Source organism: Abrus precatorius, unplaced genomic scaffold, assembly GCF_003935025.1.
Source record: "Abrus precatorius isolate BTA unplaced genomic scaffold, Abrus_2018 Scaffold11, whole genome shotgun sequence".
NCBI classification, from domain to species: domain Eukaryota; kingdom Viridiplantae; phylum Streptophyta; class Magnoliopsida; order Fabales; family Fabaceae; genus Abrus; species Abrus precatorius.
This window is the reverse complement of record NW_020874303.1, coordinates 26199295-26225018: the sequence shown is the minus strand read 5'-3', so window position 1 is coordinate 26225018 and position 25724 is coordinate 26199295. Positions and strand designations below refer to the sequence as shown.

Below are 25724 nucleotides of genomic sequence, written 5' to 3'. Positions count from 1 at the left end.
AAGTTATTGATGCACTACAATTTCTCGAGCTTTAGATCTGACTCATCTGAGAATCCATCAGTAATAGCCAAGAAGTTTGCTGGGTTTTTTTTATTTTTATTTTTTTTGCAATAAATGATGGTAGTTTCTGAGACAAAAACTGTTCTTTATGACAAAATTTCCCAAGAATCAGCACCTTCATCCGCACACATGGCTTTCCAACAATCAGGGCAAAAGGTGCAATTGCAAAATCCAGAAGCTACATTTTCCCAACTTAGTAAACAAAACTCAATACTCACACTCACCCTTGATGAGTTCCAATGCAAGAGTGGAAAGAGCTTTGGATCCATGAACATGGATGAATTCCTTGCCAGCATTTGGAGCTCTGATGATAATCAAGTTAACCCACCACTACCCACTCATAATGAAGCTGCCAAGAGTAAAGGTGTTGCAAAAGAACCAACTCAACCTACCACTTCCAAGCAAGGTTCATTCTCTGTCCCTCCTCCAATTTGCAATAAAACTGTGGATGAAGTTTGGTCTCAAATCCATAAAGACAAACCACAACACAATGCAGCTAATGACAACCTTGGCAAGAATGAGACACTCAAAAAGCAACAAACGCTTGGTGAAATGACTTTGGAGGATTTCCTAATAAAAGCTGGGGTAGTACAAGAATCATCATCACATCAACCAAGAACTACTTGTAATAATATTGCAACAAATGGGCCATTGAATGCAAGTTATAGATTGAGGCCTGCAATGAGGATGGGATTTTCTACCCAACATGATACTGGGAACAATGTGTCTATTAATGGGCTTGAAGCACACCAAATGTTGCTGCAGAATAACAACTTAGTTGTAAAGGATCAAGCTACAAGTCGCACACTAGAGAAATGCCAAACCTTACCAGAGTCAGGTGGGAATGGTAATAGGAAGAGGATAATTGATGGTCCTCCTGAAGTGGTAGTAGAGAGAAGGCAGCGCAGAATGATGAAGAATCGCGAATCAGCAGCACGATCTCGAGCAAGAAGACAGGTTTTGTGCTCATCACAAGCTACTCTTTGTTATACATCAATTTGATATGCTTATTAGTTAGAATCATGTAACTTAATTACGTATGTTTCAGTACTCTTTGCTATACATTAATTTGATATGCTCATATAAACATGTAACTTAAACTTAATTAAGCTTCAGTACTTCACTGTCCATCTAATTTTTGTTAATTTTTATGCTATGTTATTTGCACGAGGGAAAGAAAAATGCACATTCTTTAGATATGATTTATCAATTATATACCTAATGTTTTGGAATGGTATCAGCTTGAATTTGAGGTAATTTCCCTTGTGTCAAAATCTTCTAATGCAGGCATACACGGTGGAGTTAGAAACAGAGTTGAATCTGCTTACAGAAGAGAACGAGAAGCTAAAACAAATTCTGGTATACAATATTGAAATTGAAGATTCCTATTCTTATTTTTCTTATTATATTATGGTTTATATGTGTTTTCAGACTTTTAACATACTTGTCTTAATTTAAATCTGCAATAGGCTGAAGCTGAGCGCAAGAGAAAACAAGAGGTCGTTGATTATGTTTCAAATATAAGTTAGTTTTGATATATAATATTGGAGGGTTATTAAATTAACATCACTTTGTATTTATGATGTATTGATTCAGATTTCCCAGAGAAAGCACTCAACAGTGGCTCAAAAGAGGACAGAAAAATGGAGGGCAATGAGGAGGCCTATAAGTGCTGCCTGGTGAATAGGATTAAAACATTAGCATACACATGATGTGGAGCAAATAATAATGTGTCTGTACCCTTAAGATATTCTTATTCACTCTTGCTGCACATTAGCAAATATGTATGATTGAAAGTGATATAAATGTTACTATTATTCAAATAAGGATAACTTTAATTTATTAAAAATTTAAAAAACATGTATATTATCTAAGATTTGGCCCCGACGTTGGCTTGCCTGCAAAAACTGCTTCTGAAGATGGCGGCTAAGTTAGTTAATCATTATTTTCACCATCGGTGATGATGAGACTAATTTCTTTGAAATTTATTTATTTTTAGTGTAAAATAGCTGAAAAGGAGAGAAATAAGGAATACATTTCAACGACTAATGAAATAAATAAATAAATAAAATAAAAAATAAGAGAACAAACAATACATAAAATTATTATAATATTTTTATCAATTTCTTAGCCACAACAATGAATGGTTTTGATCAGTAGTTGCAATATATATAAACATTAATAAAGTAATATCATTCTTCTTTCTTGAACCTGCCCGTGACTATAGCTTATGATGGATCAAATAGGTCACAAATAAGTTGTTTGACGAGTTCTGCATGAGATAAAGTTACTAATTTTGTTTCTCTGACATGTGCATGTGCGCCTATGGTCCTAATTCACAAACACATACTAACATGCACGTATTGCTTTATGTTAGTCATATCTCTTTAATTTCCATGCACACACAAACACGCCATCTCATTGACATCATATAGTCCTAAACTTTTATATATTAGAACATGCACCAATAGTGAAAGTATTTATTTTTTAGCAACTAATCATTTTCTCAGAAGCAAAGCAAATTAAGAAACACAAGGGCTAGACGCCTATACCTACAATTGTTAGAAAATATCATAGATTCAACCACGTGGGCTAGTAAGCCCTGTATGTCAGCACTACAAGTTTTTTCTTCTTTTCCTGCTGTTGTGTACTAGGGACTAACACATTGCTTGTTAAAAAAATGAAAGAAAATGTTTTATTTGACTACTTATTAAAGTATGATCTCAGTATCTATTACGATAAAAACTAAATTTTTAAATGAGGTTAAGTGTTAAGAACTTTGAATTATAGATTAATTTTAAAGATAAATATTTCAATCATATTTTTACGAAATATAGGTTAAACAAATAGATTATACAATGAAACTAAAATAATCATCAACCAATTAGAAAAAATATAACTATAGCCACTATTATCACATAAAGAAATATTAGTGAAAAAAGTTTTAATTCAAAAAATAAATTTAGTTTCTTCATATCTAAAATTACTTTTCAAATTTTAAAGAAGATAATTTTTTTAACTCTTTGCTTTACAATAAAAATTAATAAGAGTTAAGAATAAACATTTTTTAATATTAAAGTGTTTTCCTATGATTAATTATATGTTGTTGTTTTAATATTGAAAAAGAAAAAAATTAAAAATATTAATTTTAGATGAAAATAAGAAATTATCACAATTAACATTAAATTTAATATTTGAAAGATATTTTATAAAAAATATAACAAGATCTTTAAACATTACATATAATTATTTTTAAATTTTATTTATTAACTTTTTTATGTGTTTAGTTGTTTTATATGATAAATTTTATATTACACAAATATATAAATTTCATGCAAATTAATCAGTTTTCATTCAAATTTTAAAAATTCTTATAATATATAATTAATGTAAATAATTGTTTTTTTTTAAAAAAAATATATCATTGAAAATTATTTAATTAAATATCTTATATAATATTTAATCTTCATTTGATGTAAAATTATTTTTAACTTTGGTCGTACTAATGTCATTTTTAAATTTAATATGCTCAAAATAATTATTTTTTAAAATTAAATAACTTGAATTTATTTTATATTTTTGTTTAAATAATATTTTTTAAAAATTTTCTATTAAATATTATTTTGTGCATTGCACAAGAACAAAACACTAGCGCATTATTATTATTATTATTATTATTATTATTATTATTATTTACCGAAAAGGGTAAAAAAATCTCTCTTTCTGCTAAACTGTTGAGACTCGAAAGCAATGAGACCCACACTAATTATTGGCTTTCTTCAGTTTATTGGCTATATCGAATATGATTTGGTTTTAATTTTTTTTTCTTACTTTTGAATTCCTTATTCCCTTTTTTAGTGAAACAAATCTAAAAGTCTCAATCACCATAATATAAATTGCGTCTCTCGCACTTTAAATGAGATTTTAACAAAAATTTGCTAAATATGACATTCTGCAGATGGACTCTCTACCATACCATGTAAGAATCTATCATTTTTTGTCTGTGTTCTAAGCAGACTTTTAATTTATATTCTTTAGATTTTTGGATAAACGTTTGGGATGCAGTATATCTTTAACATGACATCATCTTATTCAATAATATTGGAAATTCAAATTCATAACATTTAAGTATTTCATAAGCTCAGACTTACTCCTGTTAAGAAACTCTTATTTTTCAAATACTTCCAACAGCATCACCATCACATGTACTGTATCCATTCGTTTTGCATATCTTTTTACCTTAGTTTGCGCCAATCTTGTAATTAGAAAACTGACATTTGTATTTAAAAAAAGAACATTCAGGATGTGGACACCTCTCTCCTTATTAAAGACGGATGAAGAACATTTCAATATTTTAACTATTTAATTACTATAGTTGTATTTAAAAGCTAAATACACCAAAAATAAAAATTTTAAAAAATAGGAAGAAACAAAAAAGCTAAATCAAAGCTAACCAAGTGGTCAATGTATCTAATACATCTCTATTGAGGTGGAACCCATTGGTGTGTGAGTAAGTTTCATGCAACTCATACACAGATAGATACACTTGTCTATAATCCAATCTCTTTCATTTGCCTCCATATTCAACACAAACAAACAAAAAAAACCATTTTCATTTTGAAAGGCAGCCTCCTCTACTTCCTTTTTCTGCATAAACTCTCCTCTACTTCCTTTTTTCGCATAAACTAAGCCCATTTGCACCCACTTCACATACATAAATGAAGATGAGCCCCTTCTTTTCAGCTATAGAGTCACTCAAATTGTGGAGTAACTAAAAGACAATATAAATGTTCTTAATTCATATCCTCTTTTTCCATTTTTCTCCTTTGCACCATAGAATACCGAATACTCAAACTTGCAACTGGGTCCACCTAGGTACGAATAAATGCAATGTAACAGCCTCGGCTTTTTTTTCTCCCCATTCCCCCAAATTGTGCCACCCTTTCATGGTTTTGTAAAGTCATTAATTAAGATATGGGCAATGTATATTTCTATATTTCTAAATTCGTGAGATTTATAAATATATTAAAGGAATAAAAGTCTGAAGAAAAAAAAAAGCTAGCTAGCTAAGAGATGGCATTTTTATGGATACTTTATATCTCACATGCACCTTTTCAACTGTTTTTCTATTCATCTTTAGCTAAAGTAGGAGCTTCCTCATCATGCACATAAAAACTAAATTTACATTTACAAATAAAACATAAAGACTCAAGGAAGCACATAAGATTGAGAAGAAAAATAAACAAATATTTTCTCCTAGAAGACACTGACATTCATTATAAAGCAACTCATCAATGAAATTCACTTATAATCCCTCAGAAGCTGGAGAAATGGTTCTGAGAAGGTTGCACCATTTGCATCTCCGTGGCTGTTTGGCATGAGTTATCGTCGCCGATCAAGGTCCTGTTTGAATATCCCAAAACGAATTTGTTACATGGAGAAGATTTCAAGTTATATGAACACATAATCTTAGATAAAATGGTAATGTCAAATAAAATAAAATATTATAATTAATCAGCACCTTTAAAAAAAAAAAAAAACCAAGCACTCTTGTTATTGTTAAGAAAATATGAAGTAAATAGTAAATTAAAACTTACTCTCGTGTTCTTGACGCCCAAAGAGTACTAAGGGCTCGAAGACGTCCATAGTATTCTCCAATAACAATAAAACAACGTGCTGCTTGGCGAACTGTCAGTAATCGACATAACTGATGAAGAGTCTGTTGCCTTAAATTATCAGCCTTCAATTCATAAACATGGACGATATGAGGTACTTAATCAATAAGCCAAGTTAATTACAAAACAAGAACAAATTAAGAATGTATGAGCTTCTATATAATTGAAATTAAAATATAAAATCATGCAGTTTAAAATAATCATGTGACAATTTAGGTTTTAATCTACCTCTACATATTAAATATACACGGGTCATCATTTTCAAACAAAAATATTTTTAAGAATTATTTAAAAGAAAAAGTATTTTTAAGAATATCTTTTAGTCATTATGTTATTTGACTTTATCATTTAATATTTAATTCAATTCTAATCTAAGTATTATATGATATTATATATATATATATATACTTTTTTTAATTTAGGTTTATTTAATTAAAGAGAATATTTATTATTTTAAAAAAATTACACTATATTTTGATTTTGCATTTACAAATTTATTTTAATTTCATAATACTGATATACCAAAGATCATTAATTATATATAATTATACATATAAAGGTTATTATTTATCTTTTGTATCTCGTCCAACAACACACATTATGTCTCCCCACCAAGAAAAGTTTAGCTAGATTCAATTCTTGCTTAGACAGTATCTTGAATTGAACACAAGGGATTAACGTCACGATATAATAGTTTAGATGGGTCTTCAATACGACAAATTCTTGTGTATTCTGAACAGTATTAAAATACTTCATATGAGTGATATATATATCTAAGCTGTTAAATTGAAATTCAACTATTATTAAGTTATCCTCTAATCACATGGAGCATACTGGCTACAGCATCAAAGGGGTCGAAACTGATGAGATTGTCTTATCAATAAGCTTATTGACAATGACTAATCATTGAATGAAGAAATACATTTTCTTTTCTTCTATAACCCTAGATTTTAATTAATTAGAATCACTTGAAAATTGTCTTTTAAAATAGTGACGATAGTATTTCTACCGAGCGTTAATGATTCAGCATTAGCCATCACTTTCTAAAACCAACTTCTGACTGAGACATTTTAAAATGTAAAAAATAAATTCACTGCCTAGAAGCCAATATTTTGATGAGCACGAGCGTTAGAAGCAAAGCTATGAATATCTCCAATTATTAAACTAAAGTACCAGAAAACAATATATTTAGAGAGACGTGACAACCAAGTGGTGAGTGAAGCTACGTAATTGAAGTCAACCTAGCTAGTTAGTATCTGTCTAGATAATAGGTAATAGAAAAATAAAAGACATCTAAAAAGAAAGCAACACGTGTCAATGAAAATAAAATCGACTAAGGAAAAAAAAGTTAATTATTCTCAAGTTCAATCAAGATGATCAGAAAATGTTACTATAACAACACAATTTTGCGGCCCAATATATGCATGCAGCCAATGAATAAGCAGAAGAAATACAATGCACTATAAAGTGAAATTGCAACTATTACTAATCATGTGTCAACTAGGTAGCTAGTTTTAGGTTTTGGGGTTAATTTTAATCACTTATGTAGAAAGTGTTACAGGCATAATAAAGTGCCATAATTATCCTATAAAAAGATAAAAATCCAAAGGTCAAAAGAAAGAAAAAGAAACCAATGGCGTAAGTCTATTTAATGCGGTTTCCGTTTTCAACTAAGAAGTTTATAAGCCAATTAGTATTTAAACCTAAAAAAATTTTAAGTTTATAAGTCATATATGTATTCAAATCCAAATTTGACAAAAACATACGAAATCATTGGTTAAACCGAAATAGCAACACACACAGACGTCGTCACCACGAGGCTTTACGTCAACCTCCCCACCAAATTTCGTTGTTAAAAATAGTTAGTTTAACCAAAGAAAATCACAATATTAATTTATTTTATTATTAACGATACATTTTTTATTATACTCTTTTAAATATATTTTATTAAAAATAGTAATTCATGTCTTTAAGAAGCTAATTACTAAAAAAAATTAAAATTAAAATATTTTATTAAAAAACATAAAAATTTACTCACTCTAAAATTTTTAATAAAAAAAAATACTATTGAGGAACTTAACGAGACCCTTTTATCATTAGTTCAAATTTATTTAAAATTATAAAAATGGGATAAGTCTCACCTTTAATAAAAAATTAATTTATATACAAAAGTCACTAACAAAGAATATATTAAAAAGTAAGGGTAAATTAGATATTACCTGACGAACAAATCCTTCAAGATTGGCGAGTTTGCTCATGGCAACGGCCATTTGTTGCACACCATCAACAATGGGGCTTCCAGCAATTGTGTCAACGAGAGACTGCTGCAACTGCTCAAGGCCTTGAGAGAGAGCCTCTTCTGCTTGCTGTGAGGAATGCCTCAGCCCATACATTCCCATTATCTGCTGCTCAGCTAGTGGCTCCAACTGTTGGATCAACATCTGACCAAAATAATAACATTACATTATAAATATTATATTTCATACAATTTTATATTTTTTTTTATTTCTTCATTGAAAATAGTTGAAATTAATGCTAATTAGTAATTACTCATTACTGCTTGTAAATAATTGCAAGATTGCCCTACAAACACTGAAACAGTTTTTCACTGCCACAACCACTGACATGAGACAAATTACTAACAACAGTAAAGCAATGCTATTACCAAATAAGTTTTTTTATCTCACTATCCAAAAATATGACACACACCCTTTAACTTTTTCTAGGTTGTCAAATAAATTAGCATTATTAGTAACTACTTATACTATTAATGCTATAATTATTATATTATATCGATTTTTCTATGCACCAAGCACTTAAAGAGAGAAAAACTTAAAAAGTTTCTAACGTTATAAATGTTTTTTTTATCATGTAATTAGTGCATAATGAACGAGATAGAAAAATGGTAATTATGTTTTCATATAATATATGCTTAATAATCTTAGGAAAAGAAATTATAGAATGTATACAAACCGTGATGAGCTCAGAGGGCCTAAAACCACCAATCCAGAGGAAGCAGCGTTCAGCTTGTGAAGTCCACATGCCATTGATAAGATGGAATACATCTGATTTAGCAGCCACTCCCTTGAGCCTGAAAATCTCATCATAATGGTTAAGATATCCATCCACCATCACTCTCATATCACTGTCTGATAATGGTGCCTGCAACCCGTTCCTCAGCTCCCCCATTAGCCTGTGATCTTCTTCTAACCATCTTGCATATTCCATGTCAAACATTGCGGCTCCTGTAACAAAAATATTGTTATTATTTGTTAATCAATAATTGCAATTATTGATTATGATAAACTATAGTATATGTGGTGCCGGTTCAAATAAGTTTTCATATTTCTTATATACTATTGTTGCTACGATAATTTTTAACTATTCAAGTGTCGGTTGATTTGATGACCAGTGCAATGTGGCCAACAATGAAGCAGACACGGCACCATTTTAATTCCTTGAGCATAAATAAATGGATAATCATAATTTATAGTGCATTTCCTTTTCAATAGAAAGTGTGTTATTTCTATGCAAGGTGATTAAGAATTATTATTTTATTTGTTATTAACTTTTTACCCCTACAATCGTATTGTTTTTGCAAAAGTCGAAAAAGAGCGGTATCATGATGGAATGATTCTCTGAAAAGCCAAAGCAATTATAAAGTAGCCTTTTAGTTTCTATAATATAATGTGTTTAGAAAAGGTCATGCACCTAAACATAAAATATATTAGCATGATCTAATTCAAACATTGGACTATATATATATATATATTGTTTTTATTATTCAAACACGAATTATGCTGCCACAGATTTTGGTCAAATTCAGAGACTTCCTTCAATTTTGACTTTTATTTGGTATTCAAAATATTTTTGTACTTTACACAAAGGCAAATTGCAAGTAAAAAATAGTTAAACCACCGTAAGTCTCTTATTATCCCATTGTTCTATCATCTTCCTCGATCAGTTCTATTTTCCGAGCATAAATAGACCGCCAGCAACATCTTTCAGATATTTATTCCTGATTTCTACATGCTCCATAGTCCTTAATTTGGTCATATCTTAGCCAAAAAATTACAGTATTGCCCTCATTTCAAAATGACACTGCATTTTAAAAATGAGCCAAAAAAATGAGAGCTAAACTCACCAGAGCTTACATTACTTCCAACACCACCACAATCCACGAACAAGCCCTATAAATTAACAGCTCAAATAATAATCACTAAAAGTCAAAGGAAAAATATAATAATAATAATATAATACATGACTTGAGAACTTGAGAACCTGAGAACGTGCTCTTTGAAGTTCTTGTTCGAGTTGAGTAAGCTTTAATCTACTTGACTCTAGCTGCTGCACATAAGCCTGTTCCATAGACAGAAAGCAAAATGCAGTTAAAATTTTATAGCTCTTTCTAAGTTTCCACTTTCAGCAACAATATTATAGAACACACCTTTTTCCTGAGACGGCTTTTCCTTGCAGCTTCTCTGTTTTGGGCTAAACGTCTTAATGTCTGTAGCCAACAAAAAATCTTATCGAGGATCCTATGTAATAAAATAGAGGAAAAATAGACTTAGGAAAATTATTGAAAAACCTTTGCATCAAGTGGTTTCTCTGATGTAGAGCCAGCGACCTTTCTCTTCAAAACAAAGGACCCAAAAACATTATTTAAAAGACATCGATGATATTAGAAGTGATAATAGAGAGATGAACATAAAAGTGTGCCCATACTAGTAGCTAAACAAATCAGGGAGGGAAAAGAAGAAAATTGTTAAACATGGCTCAACTTCATCATGGCTTAGAGAGGTGCTAGCTTTGAATCCAAAAAGAAAGATGACATGCTAGAGTGCTCACTCTTGGAAGAATTTCTGAATGCTGAAGGCCCTTTGACCATTTCTCTATAGGCATGCAATCATCAATATGATATGGGTAGCAAAAGGCATCATTATCTGCCATTGTTTTGGTGTGTATATTGTTGGTTTAGATTTCGAACTCCAAATGTGACCACTGGAGAAAAACACAAGTTTTCTCTAAATTGAGCCAAAGTGGGTGTGGGTCACTTTAATGAGAAACGTTGATAAGTACTGAAAAGATTCTCAATTTGTTTTTTTGTTTGTACTTTGTACACACCCCTCTCCACATCTCTCTATCCTATTTCATGTCAGACATTCATCAGAAAATCGTTCAGGAATCAGGAAAACTCTCTGTTCTTTTGATTTTCTGAAAGCTGTTGGGATCTGTGCCTTGTTTGTGAAGATATGCATGCACAAGAGAGAAAGAGAGAAGGGACAGATCCAACAGTACTAATAGCATTTAAAAAGACCAACTTTTCCTGAGTTTTGGGGATATGGAAAGAGAGAAACGAGAGATTAACAATGAAAAAACAGTGGCTTAGCAACCTTTTCTTGAGGTCTAGACTCTGAGAAAGAGAGAGAAAAAAAAAAAAACCTTTTCCTGAGGTGATTTGGGTGCTAATTGATTCTGTGAAGAGGGTGTTCTTGGGGCACCACTTGCCATCTGCTGTTGAAGTTGCTGTCTTTGATGCAGATGATGCTGATCAAAAGCCTGATGATCTGAAGAAGATGCCTTTTTACTCATGGGAGATTCTGCCTCAAAGGGGGCCTCCGTTTTGCTTGAAAGAGCTGAATCAGTGCTTTCCCCTCCTGACTTTGAACCACCCTGAATTTGGAAAGCCACCAAAAAATTTTGTATCACCTCACATGTTATCATACCCGGTTCAGAACAATTATTATCAATAGCTGAGGATTTTTGAATTGAACAATATCTTTTTTCAAATGAAAGGAAAAATAAAATAAAATAAAATATTGAGGTTTCTTGAACTTGTAAGCACAAGCATCATAAATAAATGGTCAAAGATGGACTAATAAGAGACTACTACTCTTGGAGTTTGCTGGAATCTCATTGGCCATGAAGGGAACATTTCCAGTGTAGCTGCAGGTCTGGCTGTGAATAAAGCTGCAAGAATCACAAAAGCAAAATCTCAAGAGGATCACCAACCGGAAGGAGTTGAAGATTACCAAAATAAAGACTTGAGGACTTTCAATTATAACAAAAGCCAGAGGAACCTAATCCTCCTTTTCAGCAGTTATGGAGTCAGTAAAATCATGCAAAGAGAGTCAGGTTTCTAAGATAGTAACCCCACGCCATCCAAGTCTATTGTCTCAGAATCATTATGGTATTGGAAATGGTAACCCCCCCACTGTGCATTCTTTAGACACATTCAAAGCTCTTGTCCTTCAACCCCCACCACCTCCTTTTTCTCTCTGCTTTTAGAAAGAGTTGGTTATGCTTATCTCACGTCAGAAAAAAGGTTAAGTCACAGAAAAGGAAACATACATGCTTTGCCTTCATCATTTCTACTCTTAACTCCTTGCAGAACTATTGCTTCTTCCAGCTCCCCAAAATCAAAAGCTGATCCTTGATTGCTAACAAACCGAACAATTAAAAAAAGTTTGAAATTGAGCAAACAAACCATATTTGTTAAATGAATTGGAGAACCAACACCACACATATAACAGTGACCATGTATTGAAGGAGATATTATTGTAGAATACATTAAGCTTGATGGAGGAGTATTAATCCCATGAAGAACTCCGTAAGGCATGTGGTGACTTGAAGGTCCTGACTCAGATAAACCAAGTTCTCCTATTCTGTGGCTCGCCATGCAAGGCTATTTTTTAGACCATTATCATATTCCCTGAAGCCAGAACTGAAAAGTTTGGTATTTGTTATGATTCAAATTCAATTCATATGAAAAAAAAGTGGTCAAGCTCTGGCATGAATTATCAGAGCTGAAGAATATGAGAACTGCTATATATATATATGATGTCATGTGCGCTTTACTTTACCTCTATGTGTTTGGAATCCTAAGGATAAATAGAGAGTTGTTCTATATGGAGAAGGTCTATAGAAGCGAAAGATCAAAGCTTTCTTGTCAAAGTAAATATCTAATCCAAGTTGTAAGTTGCCACAAGAAGAGGGTCCAGTCTTTTTCTCAGATATGATCCTCTTTGCAACTTTTTATCTTTCATGGGGTGTCTCTATCTCTTTCTTTTCTCCTTCTCAATGAAGAAACCTGATTGATTAGTCTGTTTGGCTTGCTTTATGGCTGTCCCTAGTTGAAAATATTTCAGATTGAGAAACTCATTCTGTGGTGCCCAAGATGTTGTCCCAGCAAACTTGTCTCATGCTCTCTTTGGTGTTTGGACTTGTGGGGCTTGAAATGAAAGGTGGCCCAAATAATATTTTAAAATACATAATAAAAATTTGAATAAAACAAAAATACTAATAAATTTGGACAGGTGGGGTCTTTTGCAGGAACCCACTAGAATCACTGACTCCTACTCCTACTCCTACTCCACTCTCTCTCTCTCTCTCTCTCTCTCTCTCTTCTAACCGCCTGAGTTTTCTTATTGGTTCACCTTTGGGTCTCTACAGCCTCCATGCACTTAACACAAATAAGAACTGAACTCATGTATTTTTCATCTGGGAAGTGGGAACACAATAAATTCATTGAACTCGTGTATGAGACCAAGTTTACTTTCTCATTCAAGTTTGGCTGAATATAGGAGACCAAAATTGAAAGCTAAAGAGGTTTTTTTTTTTTACATCTAATGGGCCTAATTCCCCATCCCTCTTCCAAAAAAAGGAAAAAAAAACTTGTGCTCATACCATTTCAACCAAAACATTAGAATAATAGTCCACAAGCATAACCACTTTGTGTATTTAATCCCATCTCTGAGATGGATTTGTTTGGTATTATCCCCTTTGTTGATAGGTCAACATCCATTCCCTGTCATCACCTAAAACATGCCACGTTAAGATTCCTTTCTACTTAGAGTTATAGAAATCTGTTTGCAGTGCAATATATGGTACACATGGTAATCCTGAATTACTAGCAACTTGATTTCATTTTTAAGATGTTAATTAGTTTAATAAATCCATCACTTGAGTGTAATTTTTATATTTTCCTCTATATCTTTCCTAACTTCGACACCTTGTATAGTAAACTTAACTGCAAATCTTTTCAAGTTCTAACTACCCTAGAGAGATGTGTTAGGACATGGATTGCTGATGTAAAATAAAGTGTGCATAGCAAGGCATAAGTGGATTTATTTCCACAATTTCAAAGTCTGCGTATAAACTATAAAGTTTGGGACCAACATTATTGAACACATAAATATGTAACATATATAGGAAGATAAAGAACGGACAGACAGAAAGAGAGAGATGGAGGAGACTTTTAGGTAATGGACCCATGATATATATCATAAAGAGGAAAAAGCATTATTTTATATTGTGCCCATCTAATACCTTTTGCAGGTAATATGCCTCCTACCGATTATTCCTTTATGATGCCAATGATTGGTCATAAAAAAAGTAGTTTGGCTCAAAATATAAACGTCTTCATGGGTTAGGTCAATATGTATTTTAAGTATATATACCTTTGTTTCCAATAAACCTTACAACATCTTCATGTGGTAGTGTTTTTGAGAAGATTTTAGGCAATAGATCATTCCACGAATCTCTCATTCCCTTGAGCCGTAATTCTGTGAGTTCTTCTGTTTCCCTGTTTAGAAAGGTGATTGGTCTGGATCAAATCATAAAATTAATTATTCTTTTGTTGATTATGTTAAGTCATTGCTTGTCGGCTAAGCAAGTAACTAAAAGTGTCTTTTTGTATTAATTTTTTCTTTACAGTATTTTTGGGGATCATAGCCAAACCATTTTGCATTTTTGGTCTAAATTTGCATCGAGACTTACGTTGAGCAGTTGTGAGAATTGCCTTTCATTCTTTATAGGTGAATGGCCATTGGCATATCAAACAGAGATCTCATGTGTAAGAGTTGACATGGCGCTAACAATCCACCATATATATTGAGAAAAATCAAGGGAGTCAATGATTGGCAATGGACCCAGGTGGCCAGGAAGCAATAGAAACTTTTATTGACTACATTGATTATTAATGGGATCTGCCAAATTCATTCACTCAAACCAATAAAGGAAAATATTACTATTTATTACAATTTTAGTTTTGTAAGTCCAATAAGCTATGAACACTTAGTTTGAAAATTAACTAAATTCTAATTTTCATTGAAGGATAAATGAAAGTAAAGACATGAAAGCAATAAAAGATAAACTCAGAGGGATGAAAAATATATATATAAAGATTTGAGTTGAATTGAGCGTTGTTGGATTCTCTAAAATTTCTATAGTGGTATTTATAAGACCAAAACTAGCCATTAACGTCCTTTAAGCCTACTTATCATGTTCTTAATCCGCTAATCCTCTTTTTCAATTATGTAAAATAATAATTACCTGATTAATTGACGGACTAGCTTAGCTGAATATGTCAACATTTTGTTATTTGAATAATATTTTAAAACACTTACACCACATATTTACAGGTTATAAAAATTGTTTATATTTTTCTCTCTTTCTATATCACATAAAAAAAAAAAAAAACTGGCCATGCTATGTGTTGATCCCCTACAGTATCTCTTGTAACGCCTTCAGTTCAGATTAATTCTTATTCCATAGAAGACTAGTGATATTTTAAAATCAAATCTTAATTACTAACCTATCACTCAAATTTATATTAAAAAAATCAAGAATTTATCAATTAAAATTTCTTTTTGATACCATAGTTTAAGTGCTAATAATTTTTATTGTATGTTTATTCTAAACTAAGGTAGGTTCCGCTTGTCTGTTTTACTTGGCCAATCCAAAAATCATGAAATCATACTATACTACCTCAAATATTGGATGACATTTTTTTGTTTTATTTAAAAATAGGGATGTTTCATCTCTAGGGAGAATGTTAAAAAGAACACTCCCTATGTCAACCATTCCTATTTTTAAGGAAATAGAACTTAAAGCACATCTCTCGACCTAGTCAACAATGCCTTGATTTAGATCAACATTCATGCTTATCTCTAAAATGTAAGAAATTTTTTTCATACCTCTATTAACTTATTCTTTTTTTTTTATCACAAATTTTTTGTCAGTTTTTTGGTTGGCCTTTATCACATAGATGTTCTTAGATTAGACATTGAGCCCAATATCTTAAACTTAAGGCCCATTTGCTGCAACCTAGTTTTCATATCTTAGTCTTGAAATATCGTCGGTAAAAAAAGTCTTGAAATATTTACTTCACCACACCATCCAAATTATTGTCCAGTATGAAACTTTTCAGCTAATAAGCTTTTTCACCAATGACTGACTATCTTCTTGACAAATGACTCCAGGACTATATGGCTAATTTCTCAAATCAGACTCATGTTCCTTCAGCCCAATAATTTTCTGTGATAATAGTTACATATCTCTTTTAATAACATCACACACGATCATCAAACATTTAGTCTATGCTATCGTCTAGACCTTTGTTCTAATAAACAAGAACTTGTCATAAACACTAGTTGGACAGTATTAATAATCATAACATGACTCGGTTTATTTTCCTAAATTTATCAACATCAAGGTTTAGGCAACAAGGACTTTGATTCACAATTATATAAACTAAAACAATTAATAATTATGTTGGTAACTAAAATGATATTTTACTTAATTTAGAGACTATTTAAATCACTCTTTAAAGTAATAAAAAAAATTAACAATTACATTTACTAATGACTAATAAAATTTTAATTTAGAGAATCTTTCGCCGAGTTTTAAAACCAAAATGATCTTCAAACTTTTAAATATAGAGAACTATCATCAGATTGATCGCATATCGTAATTTTGACAAAGTAGATAATAGTAGCCGAGTAGCGTATACATATTACACAATACCTAACAGAAGCCAAGTTGCGTGTTGACGCGGTTTATCAATACTATCATCGTTTCCACTCATAATTCATCTCAACAAAACAAAGGAGGCATATCATGTCAAATTAGTTCAATGTAAATTGTGTAAAATACATAAGGATGATGATGTGAAGATTCCAACATCCATCTGGCAGAGCAAATAGGTTCTCAAGACTCAACCTCTTAAACGGATTAATTAATGACTTTTGTTCTTCGATAAGAAGTGTTTAATCCCTGAACATCTTCCACGATTGTTCGTTAGTCAACAAAATACTAATAAATATTCCAAGCACCAAAGTCTAAAATGGTGAATAAACTATTAAATTCTTTAAGTAACCAGCAAATGCTCCCATAAAATTTGACAAACAAAAAATTGAGTAAACATAAGGCGTTTATCATAATTATATTGAAACTTCAAATTGAGTAAACATGCGTGCATCTACTCATCCATTAACTAATATACATCCTACCTACACCGTCAAATTTCAATATCAACCTGCCAAAAAATTGATCAGCGACAAAATTGCAATTAGGCAACTAAACAAAACAGAGCAAGAAACGATTAAATAAATATATATACATATAGTGTTCGGTCACCATCAGTTAGGTGTGAACAATATATATACATATATTCAATAGAGGAACACAATTGAAAAAAAAAATAGTTGAATTAAACTTCATAAAAAATACATAAAGCATTCTTATATCTAAAAGCCAACATAAATAAGCATCATCATTAACAATGCAGCATCGATAATGCTACAAAAAATAGAGAGAAAAGCAGTGAAAATATATATTTGGATAGCCCGCGTGGCCATCACAGCCCCAAGGAATGCAAGGGGCTCTGACCGCGGGCAGTCTTCATTGCAGGGTTCCGACGGCACCCGAGAGCCTCGGTATCCACCTCTCAGTCGCGCAAGGTGAGGGGCAGAGCCGCCAAAAAATGGAGGCTCCGCCGTCATCGTCACCGCTGCGCGTGAAAGGGAAGAGAGGATCGGAAAGGCGAAGACCGCGCCGTGGGTTCACTCTGCTCAGATAAGATCAAGCAGTGTTAAGTTTCTGTTTAGGGTTTGTGCTCTGCTTAAATACCAATCCCTCTTTCTCCTATTCCCAAAATACCCATATCGTAAAGCCCACCAATTTACCAAGACCTTGTGTCTAAGAAATTTACAATAATTAGTGACTTCCCATATTGAATTAAAATTTTGTATGGTTTTTTTATAAAAATTTAAAGGCATACCATATAACTATTTTTACATTTAATAATACCATATATTAAAATTATTTTTATTCTTATTAATGAGCATTTTAATATATTAAATAGAACAAAAATATACATTTTTTTTAAAATGAAAAAAGAAGCTACCAAAAATTTACAATTAAAATAAATAAAAAAATTAAAGACCAAACGTTAAAAGAAGATATGTGATATATAATAAGGAAGATAAATTTTTTTAAAATGTTATTAATATTTAAAATGACTCTTAAAAGTGTTATCGTTAAAAAATAAAGATTAAAATTTAAAATATAGAATTATATTACAGAATTTTTTAAAAATTAAAAAACTTAAAAAGATGTTTCTTCGCCTTAATAATTTTATTTTCATAATTTATTTCTGATTTTAAAAGTCATATCCTTTTAATTCATTCTTATTTAATATAATAAGAATGTTCATTAATATTAATAAAAAATTAATCTTCTCTTTAATTTATTTTTATTTATAAATTTTAATTTAAAAATTTAAAAATATTTATACGATACATGGCCAACTTTTTTGTTTTTTTTCTGAAACTTAACAAAAAGATGATAATTACATCACAAGATGTAACAAATCATGTCTACCATACATTTTATATCAAAAGTATTATTTATAAACAAATTGTTTTCTTTCTTACCCTTTTTGTACAAACAAATATAGATGATATCACATTTTTTTTTGCGGTTTATTTGTGAGAATTCATGAAAATGGAAATAAAAGATAATCACGTGATTAAGTTATCGCAAAAGAAACAAAATGAGATTAATTGAATATACGAATGAGTTCAGAATAGTTAAGATTCCCAAATACAAGCAATTAAGGGGAGGAGGTACCATATTTCCTGAAAGTTTTCTAAATCCAGCCCATCTTATCAATTTGACAGATAAAGTCATTATCTGATATTAAACTTTATTCAATCAAACTATAAATAACTACCAGTTTGATTTTAAAATTATAAAAATAATTATGCGTTAGACCTCGCCATTCTATTCTTCTGCGTCCAATAAACAAATATGGAGTGCATGCAAAACAAAAATAGCGAAAAAAATTCCTGGCCAAATGCGCTTGGAGCCTAACTAGTTGTAACTAGCAAAACGAATTTCCTATGTTTCTCTCGAATCTGATGAACCGGTTCACAGAGCTGAAATTACATATCGAAACGTTAAAGCTGAAGAGCAGTATTTACACAAGAAAAACAAAACAAAACAAAACTTTCAGCATCCTACATGTATGTGTGTATATATAATAATTTATCATACTATCATAGAGTGGAGGACTTTCTTGACTTTTGAATGTTTTCATCCTCTGATGGCGGGGCTAAGGTAGGAGATGAAAATGCAGCATGATAAGACGAGGAAACAAGTTGTGCTACTGCGGGAACAGCCCCACCTGCAGTTATGCCAATAAAACTGTTAATCAACTCAGTTTGTATTTAGATAAGAGTTTGCAAGTTTAAATTTGAATGAATTTAATTTTATCGAATTGATTTTACTTAAAATTAAGTTTAAATTAATGTGATTTATGTTTGAAATTTTATTTTTTCAAAAACAAAGTTTGTCATAAAACTTGGTATAAAATTTTCAATTCAAAGCAAAAGTTGCAATTTATCACATCTACTCAAAGATGAGTTCAGAGTGAATTAATTTTGATCAAACCTATTAAACATGTTGAGACAACAATCAAAGCATGTCTACATTTATTGTACGTGATTTTAGAGATGTAAACGTATTTGCAAACATGCAGTCACCAACACGGTAAATCCGCATAAGGATGAAACAGCCGTCATCCTAGTCTTCCCAAAAGACTCTGGTGACTTGAATTGTCAGATGGTAACATGATAAATGCATAGCTTATTCTTTAATTACAAAATCTTGAGTATACAAGTCAAGCAAAACAACACATTCAGAAACTCACCTGCCAGTCCTGCACAGGCTGAAGAGAATACTATCACAGGAGGTGCCTGAATTGCAGAGACATTTTATGTCAGCTAACAAGATTTATAATAATTAAGAAGGCAAATAGTATTTAAATCTACAATTTATGAGAAAAAGCTCTACGATGCTTCAACACATATGAAACATGATTCCAAAAGAAACCGCAAAATATATAATGACTGCAACCCCAACAGTACAAATTATACAATTAATCATAGAATAAATGGGTCTAGCTGAATTTACAGGTAATAGAAACCATTAAGATTGGACCTGGAAACCAACCAATGATGTCTGCATCAAAACAAGACTGATCCAAAATGAAACTACAATGATGATCCAAGATGGTGCAGACAACATATTTAGCAATGATAGAAAACATAACTAAAATTTCCTCAAGGAAAAAAGTTCACTGTTGGTGGCTAAAAGCAACTATTAGAAAGGCTGCTTCAAGGAACGGTAGCAAACACCTACCCCTCTCCCAACCCTCTTCCCAAGAAATATCAGTTCCCTTTTCGCAAGAGAAATTTGCCATCTATCTCGTCCAAAATTTAGTCACCAAAGAAATATGTATGAAGAAAACATGGGAGGAATGAACTAATTGTCAAAATAAATCCTCCTATTTTAAGTTCTATTTATGATTCTCTTGCAGATTATAGGATGATATAAGTCATCTTAGTTCTATATAAAGTGGTAAATGACTTTATAGATCAGTGAAGAAGGAAAAGGTGTCTATTTAAAGGACCCCTGTTAACTGTCTTGTGATGTCACAGATAGGCAAGAATTATTTTAGAGGCCAAATGGTTTTCTTTTGTACACTTAAGAATTTGCATTAAGTTGCCAACAACAACTGTATCACTTCGCCATTCATTAGGACAATAGTATGATACAAGTAGAGAGTACACAGCAGACTCTTAGTTAAGAATCTATCCATGATTTCTTATTAAAAGGAAGCAAGTTTTCGAGAACACAAAAAATGGTAACGTTTTAAGAAAATAATATGATGTACTTATGTCATATAAGGGAATATTAAAAATGTTTAGGATGCTTAATCTTATAATCTAAAAGTTCACTAGTCAAAGATTTACATCTCCAAAGAAATAATATGAGGAAAATCATGAATGAGCATAGAAAAAAGCCAAAAACTAGTAAAATGAAAGAACAAAAAACCAAAAGCAGTGACAATAAAAAGCACTAATGAACTTACACCAATGAGAAAATGCAACCACATGGGTCCTTTGACTGATCTCCGGACAACAGGCATAACTGCATCAGAGAATGAAAATTTGCTTCTGAATATACATACGGGAAAACATGTAGGCTTTATGGACATGAGGCTCGGTGCCAAAGAAGAATTGGAAGAATCAGAATAATGATGCAAACATAAGAAAATAAGGATAAATACAATTCATACAGTTTCATGCTTAAAATTAAAAGTTTTGTTTCTAAATATTAAAAAATTAAACTTTCAGTTTGGAAAATAAACAAATTCTTAAGTAAGAACTCGCATAGAAAACAAACTTAATAATTCCTGTACATAATTTTCACAAGCCCCATATATGCTCCGAATCAAGTTTGAAGCAACGCATCTTAAAAGTAAAATAGGCAAACAGTCATGGGCAAAGCATTATATCTATAGATGCACGGTGTTCCTATTTCCAACTATCATGCTGCAACTAATGACTATGAATGAATTAACCCCTTAAAGTTGAGTGAATCTTAGCAAGCTAATATATGCTCATATAATAATAATAATAATAAAAACAGTGAGGAACAAGAATGCATTATGCATACCATGGTTGAATCCATAAAATGCACTTGCGGTGCCACCAACGGCAGAACCAATCTGCAGAGTATTGAAACCCCAGAAAGAAAATTGAAAAATTTCACACAACCCTATATATATATGAAAGAAAAAAAATGAAGTGGGTAGGAGGAAATTACCATAGAAAAGCTATCCCTGATAAAAGGGGGAACTGTCCACTGAGTGGTTTCCTGAAGAAAAGTGGAATGTTAATAAAATCGAAAAGAAAGAAAGAGAGAAGCAATAGTGAAGAAAAAAACCATGTCCTTGGAAAGAGGTCCTGCACAGTGATGGCATCGAATGTTTTGATAAGGGCTACTCTGGCTGTTACTAGGTTTCGACGCTCCCATGTCGCTGTGACTGTGCTCTTCTACGATTCCGATTCAATTCGCGGCAATGATTTCTGCCCCTATAATGGGATCGGCTATTTGGATCAAACTTAGAAACACAGCCAAGTCTATTTTTATATTTCGGTGAAAAAACCACCTCTATTTATCACCCCCGCTAAAATCTCAAAGTTACTAATAAACACAGGAAAGGATAGGATATTTAATATTATTTTCAAAAATTTATCAATCAATATCTTATTTGTTTGCATTCAATTCATTCGGCAGAGCTATGCATTCAGAGGACTTTAAACCCTAACTCAGATCCTACCAGTTCAATCACTTGTTTAATAATGTAATTGCATTCAATTTATTTTATTTTAAAGAAAACAATTTTTTTTGTTAATTTTTTAAATAAAATTTTCAAAAGCGGCAACAATAATAATGATATTGTTATTCTACTAAGTTTGAAAATAAATATTTTTTAAATAACATTCTTAACCAAACTTACACTAATTAGACGAGTTTTGTTATATTAATTATTTAATTTTTAATAATATTATATTACTTTATAAAATAAATATTAAAAACTTTATAAAATGTTATAAAAATATAAATTTATTCTAATTAGATAACAGAAGCTAACATTACTCACATTTACAGAGTCTATTATTGCACGTCTCCCTATTTTAGAGTCACATGGGGTTAATTGTGTAGTTCTGTAAATTGATTTTATTAACTTCAGTTTTTGTAATTGATTTTAAGTATGTAAAAATAATTATTTTTATTAAAAATATAATATTTATGATTTATTTTAAGATGGTGATTTTTTTTTAAATTATATCATTTATAATTAAGAAAGAAAGATACACAACAAGAGGGAGAGAGAAAGTTAGGCATGTAATAAAATTGTTTTAAAAAATAAAAAACGTGATTTTTAATGAATGAAAAAATTTAATTATTTATATACCATTGTAGAGCAATTGATAGGAATTCTTTCGATCACATATTTATATTTGAAAGAAAAGCTTTATCGAATATTTTTAATAAAAATACTTGTAATTAAAGAAAAAACATATATAGTTTATATGTTTAAGTACTTTTAGCATGGCAAGGGAAAAATATGATTTCTATTTTAATTTTCAATTCCATTCTAATTTCCAAACAAAACCACAGTCTATTCTTCCATTGATAAGCAGATTGGACACGACTATGATGAATGCTAATGCCTTTCACGTTTTTTATAGTTAGCTCGATTTAGGAGTATTCATAAATTAATATTGTGAAAATTAATTGAAAAAGACAATTTGATCGAATCGAAAACTAATTAAACTATATGTTGAAAAAATTATTTTAATTGAATTTAAAATCTAATTTCAAATTTAGTTAAATATACTCTAAACCAAAGTTATGCAGGCTTAATTTTTTTTTATGAAATTATCATACAACTCATATTTGTATGAGTAGATGTTTATAAAATTATTTGCGTTAAGCTAAAATTATATATATACAAATAGAAATTTTTTATAAAAAAATACACAATTATTATATTGAAGTTATAAAAATATAATAAATATTTCTCTTTTTAATAAAATTTTACTAGCTTATTTTCTACATAGTCTCGTTATCTAAATTACATCTTATGATTTTAATATTTTGATAACTTTACTAACTATGAATTGTTTTGAAATGTTCTTCTTTTATCATATAACTTGTGGTTTATGTTGAATAAGTTTCGATGAATAATCGGAAGAAAAAAATACAGCAAGATATTGTTAACTAAGTCACAACATAACTTTTATTTTGACTAATGCTATTTGATTTACAATAGAGACGTTTGATATTCTAAATAACTTTTTTATATTTATTATATATTTCAATCTTTATTTGTAATTTCTTAAACAACAAAATCAAAATTGATTCAATCAAAACTACTCTTGTTTTACTCGAAATTGAATTAATCTAATTCACAAACAGCTCTAACTTAATTAACACATACGCATTCAATACACTTGTTTTCTATAAAATTTTAATATTCAACTTTTAGTGTGGCATACTCTCTAATCGTGATATATTCTTTATGCATCTACTCTCCCTCTGCATCATTTTCTTCATGCAAGGGATAAAATCTAGTAAATAATAGCATTCCTTTTATTTGTCTTTTAAAACATCAGATCAAACAAACCTTTAAATTAATTGAGTAATTTAAAATATGTTTATTTTTAAAGTTAAACAACTTATTTTTTAAAAAATATATATACTTATTTAACTTAATTAAAAAAACTAGTATAACACAAAATGAAAAACAAGAAAGAGAGTTGTTCTTACTTCACTAAACTGATTAAAGTTTTTTATTTATCTCACATTTTTCTAACGATACTTATAAATTAACGACAGAATCAAAATATGTCCCTATTACCTAATTATTTTTTAAAAAATATTTTTTTTTACTATAGTGATAAGTTTTAGTAATAAAGACAAAATGCAATTAAATGAAAACGACGTTGATTTAACTCAAATTATTATAAAATTAACATGAATTAAGATGTAAGTCGTATATTTTATACTTTTAATCATATAGTAATGGTCAGGTTGAATTTAAAACTTAATATTTTGAAATCCTTCAGAGTGGCTTTTCCCTAATCCTCATAACATGATTCAATCTTATAAGAAGAACCTAACAAAAAAATATCGATTTATTAGGTGGAAGAACATCGTAATTATGACGTTTAACATTTTTTTATTTGCTCAGTGTAGGACATAACACACTATCTTGTAAATTTTAAGTTCTACAAAAAAATTGACAAAGTTGAAAGTTATATTACCATTTTCATTCATGATGAAATACTAAAAAAGAAAAGCGCCAAAAAAGTTAGGCCCAGAAAATAAATGTAAAAGTCGCAGTAATATATAATAATGGGTTTCTATGCCTGAAAGCGATGTGTACACTTCAAATAGAGGTTTAAATATGTTAATGGGCTAAACAAATTTGAGCTTCTTTGTCTTGATCAAGCTCACGAAGGGATAAATGATGGGAATCTTCACATTTTGCTGAAAAATGATTACATCAGCAAATTATGTTGTGAATTTATGATTAGACTTTATTTGAATAGCATACATATCGACCATTTAAGTATTCCCCATGAGAACTGCAAAACATTTTATAAGCTAAATGAACCCCCCTTATTATCTGCATATTTAGTTCATGAATTAGTCTAAGGACTGCCAATGGCTGGCATTCTTTAACTTATCCTTTTTATATAGAATCATATTCTAATTATATGGGTATATATCTGCATATCATGACATTTCTACCAGTGTCTATTAAATTAGTTGTCAAATCAAATCTAATATAGTCATATATTACAATAATGATAGATAGAATTTTATAAAGCTGATCATCAGAATTGGAGACTTGGACAATCCCATCATCAAAATAAAGTGGGAAGAGAGAAAAAAAAAAGTGGAAAAGGTATGGAATTATCCAAAGGGGCCAAACCAAACACCAATGAGTTAGCAAGAGAACAGTCCAAATGTCAACCAGCCAGGAGGTCACTTCCCAGATGGAAGAAAAGTTGAAGAGAACCCCAAATCTTATTAGAACATAAACAACATCTAAACATAGCAATTCCCAAAATTGAGATCAGTACTATCAAGGTCATGCTAGTCACAATGAATGCTGAAAAGCATCTGATTACAATTAGTAAAAAGATAGGTGGGGAAGTGAGAATCCATTTTTTGTGGCTTTAGGAGAAGAAGAATAACTTAATTCTTTACTTGAGAATATGATATATGGGCTTTAATATGAGTTAAGATTCTCATATTCGCATTCTAAAGAATCTTTGAAAC

The 25724-nt window shown here is 30.7% G+C and overlaps 3 protein-coding genes across 3 annotated transcripts; 1 reads left to right on the top strand and 2 right to left on the bottom strand.

Annotated features, from left to right (window-relative positions):
- Window positions 1-189: 189 nt before the first annotated feature.
- Window positions 190-1743, top strand: LOC113856542 (protein ABSCISIC ACID-INSENSITIVE 5). Its single transcript, XM_027488396.1, has 4 exons — window positions 190-1017; window positions 1348-1419; window positions 1530-1559; window positions 1657-1743. The coding sequence occupies exons 1-4, from the start codon at window positions 190-192 to the stop codon at window positions 1741-1743; spliced, it is 1017 nt and encodes a 338-aa protein (XP_027344197.1).
- A 3632-nt stretch (window positions 1744-5375) lies between these two features.
- On the bottom strand, window positions 5376-12698 carry LOC113853838 (transcription factor TGA9-like). Its single transcript, XM_027484498.1, has 13 exons — window positions 12599-12698; window positions 12305-12459; window positions 12087-12175; window positions 11629-11705; window positions 11178-11408; window positions 10324-10368; window positions 10183-10242; window positions 10017-10094; window positions 9880-9925; window positions 8709-8980; window positions 7955-8176; window positions 5658-5800; window positions 5376-5463 (listed from the first exon to the last, which is right to left on the bottom strand). The coding sequence occupies exons 2-13, from the start codon at window positions 12412-12414 to the stop codon at window positions 5376-5378; spliced, it is 1461 nt and encodes a 486-aa protein (XP_027340299.1). The 5' UTR covers window positions 12415-12459; window positions 12599-12698.
- A 6102-nt stretch (window positions 12699-18800) lies between these two features.
- On the bottom strand, window positions 18801-22015 carry LOC113853839. The gene is made up of 6 exons (XM_027484499.1): window positions 21810-22015; window positions 21690-21740; window positions 21540-21591; window positions 20953-21011; window positions 19729-19774; window positions 18801-19203 (listed from the first exon to the last, which is right to left on the bottom strand). The coding sequence occupies exons 1-6, from the start codon at window positions 21897-21899 to the stop codon at window positions 19076-19078; spliced, it is 426 nt and encodes a 141-aa protein (XP_027340300.1). The 5' UTR covers window positions 21900-22015; the 3' UTR covers window positions 18801-19075.
- Between the last annotated feature and the right edge of the window lie 3709 nt (window positions 22016-25724).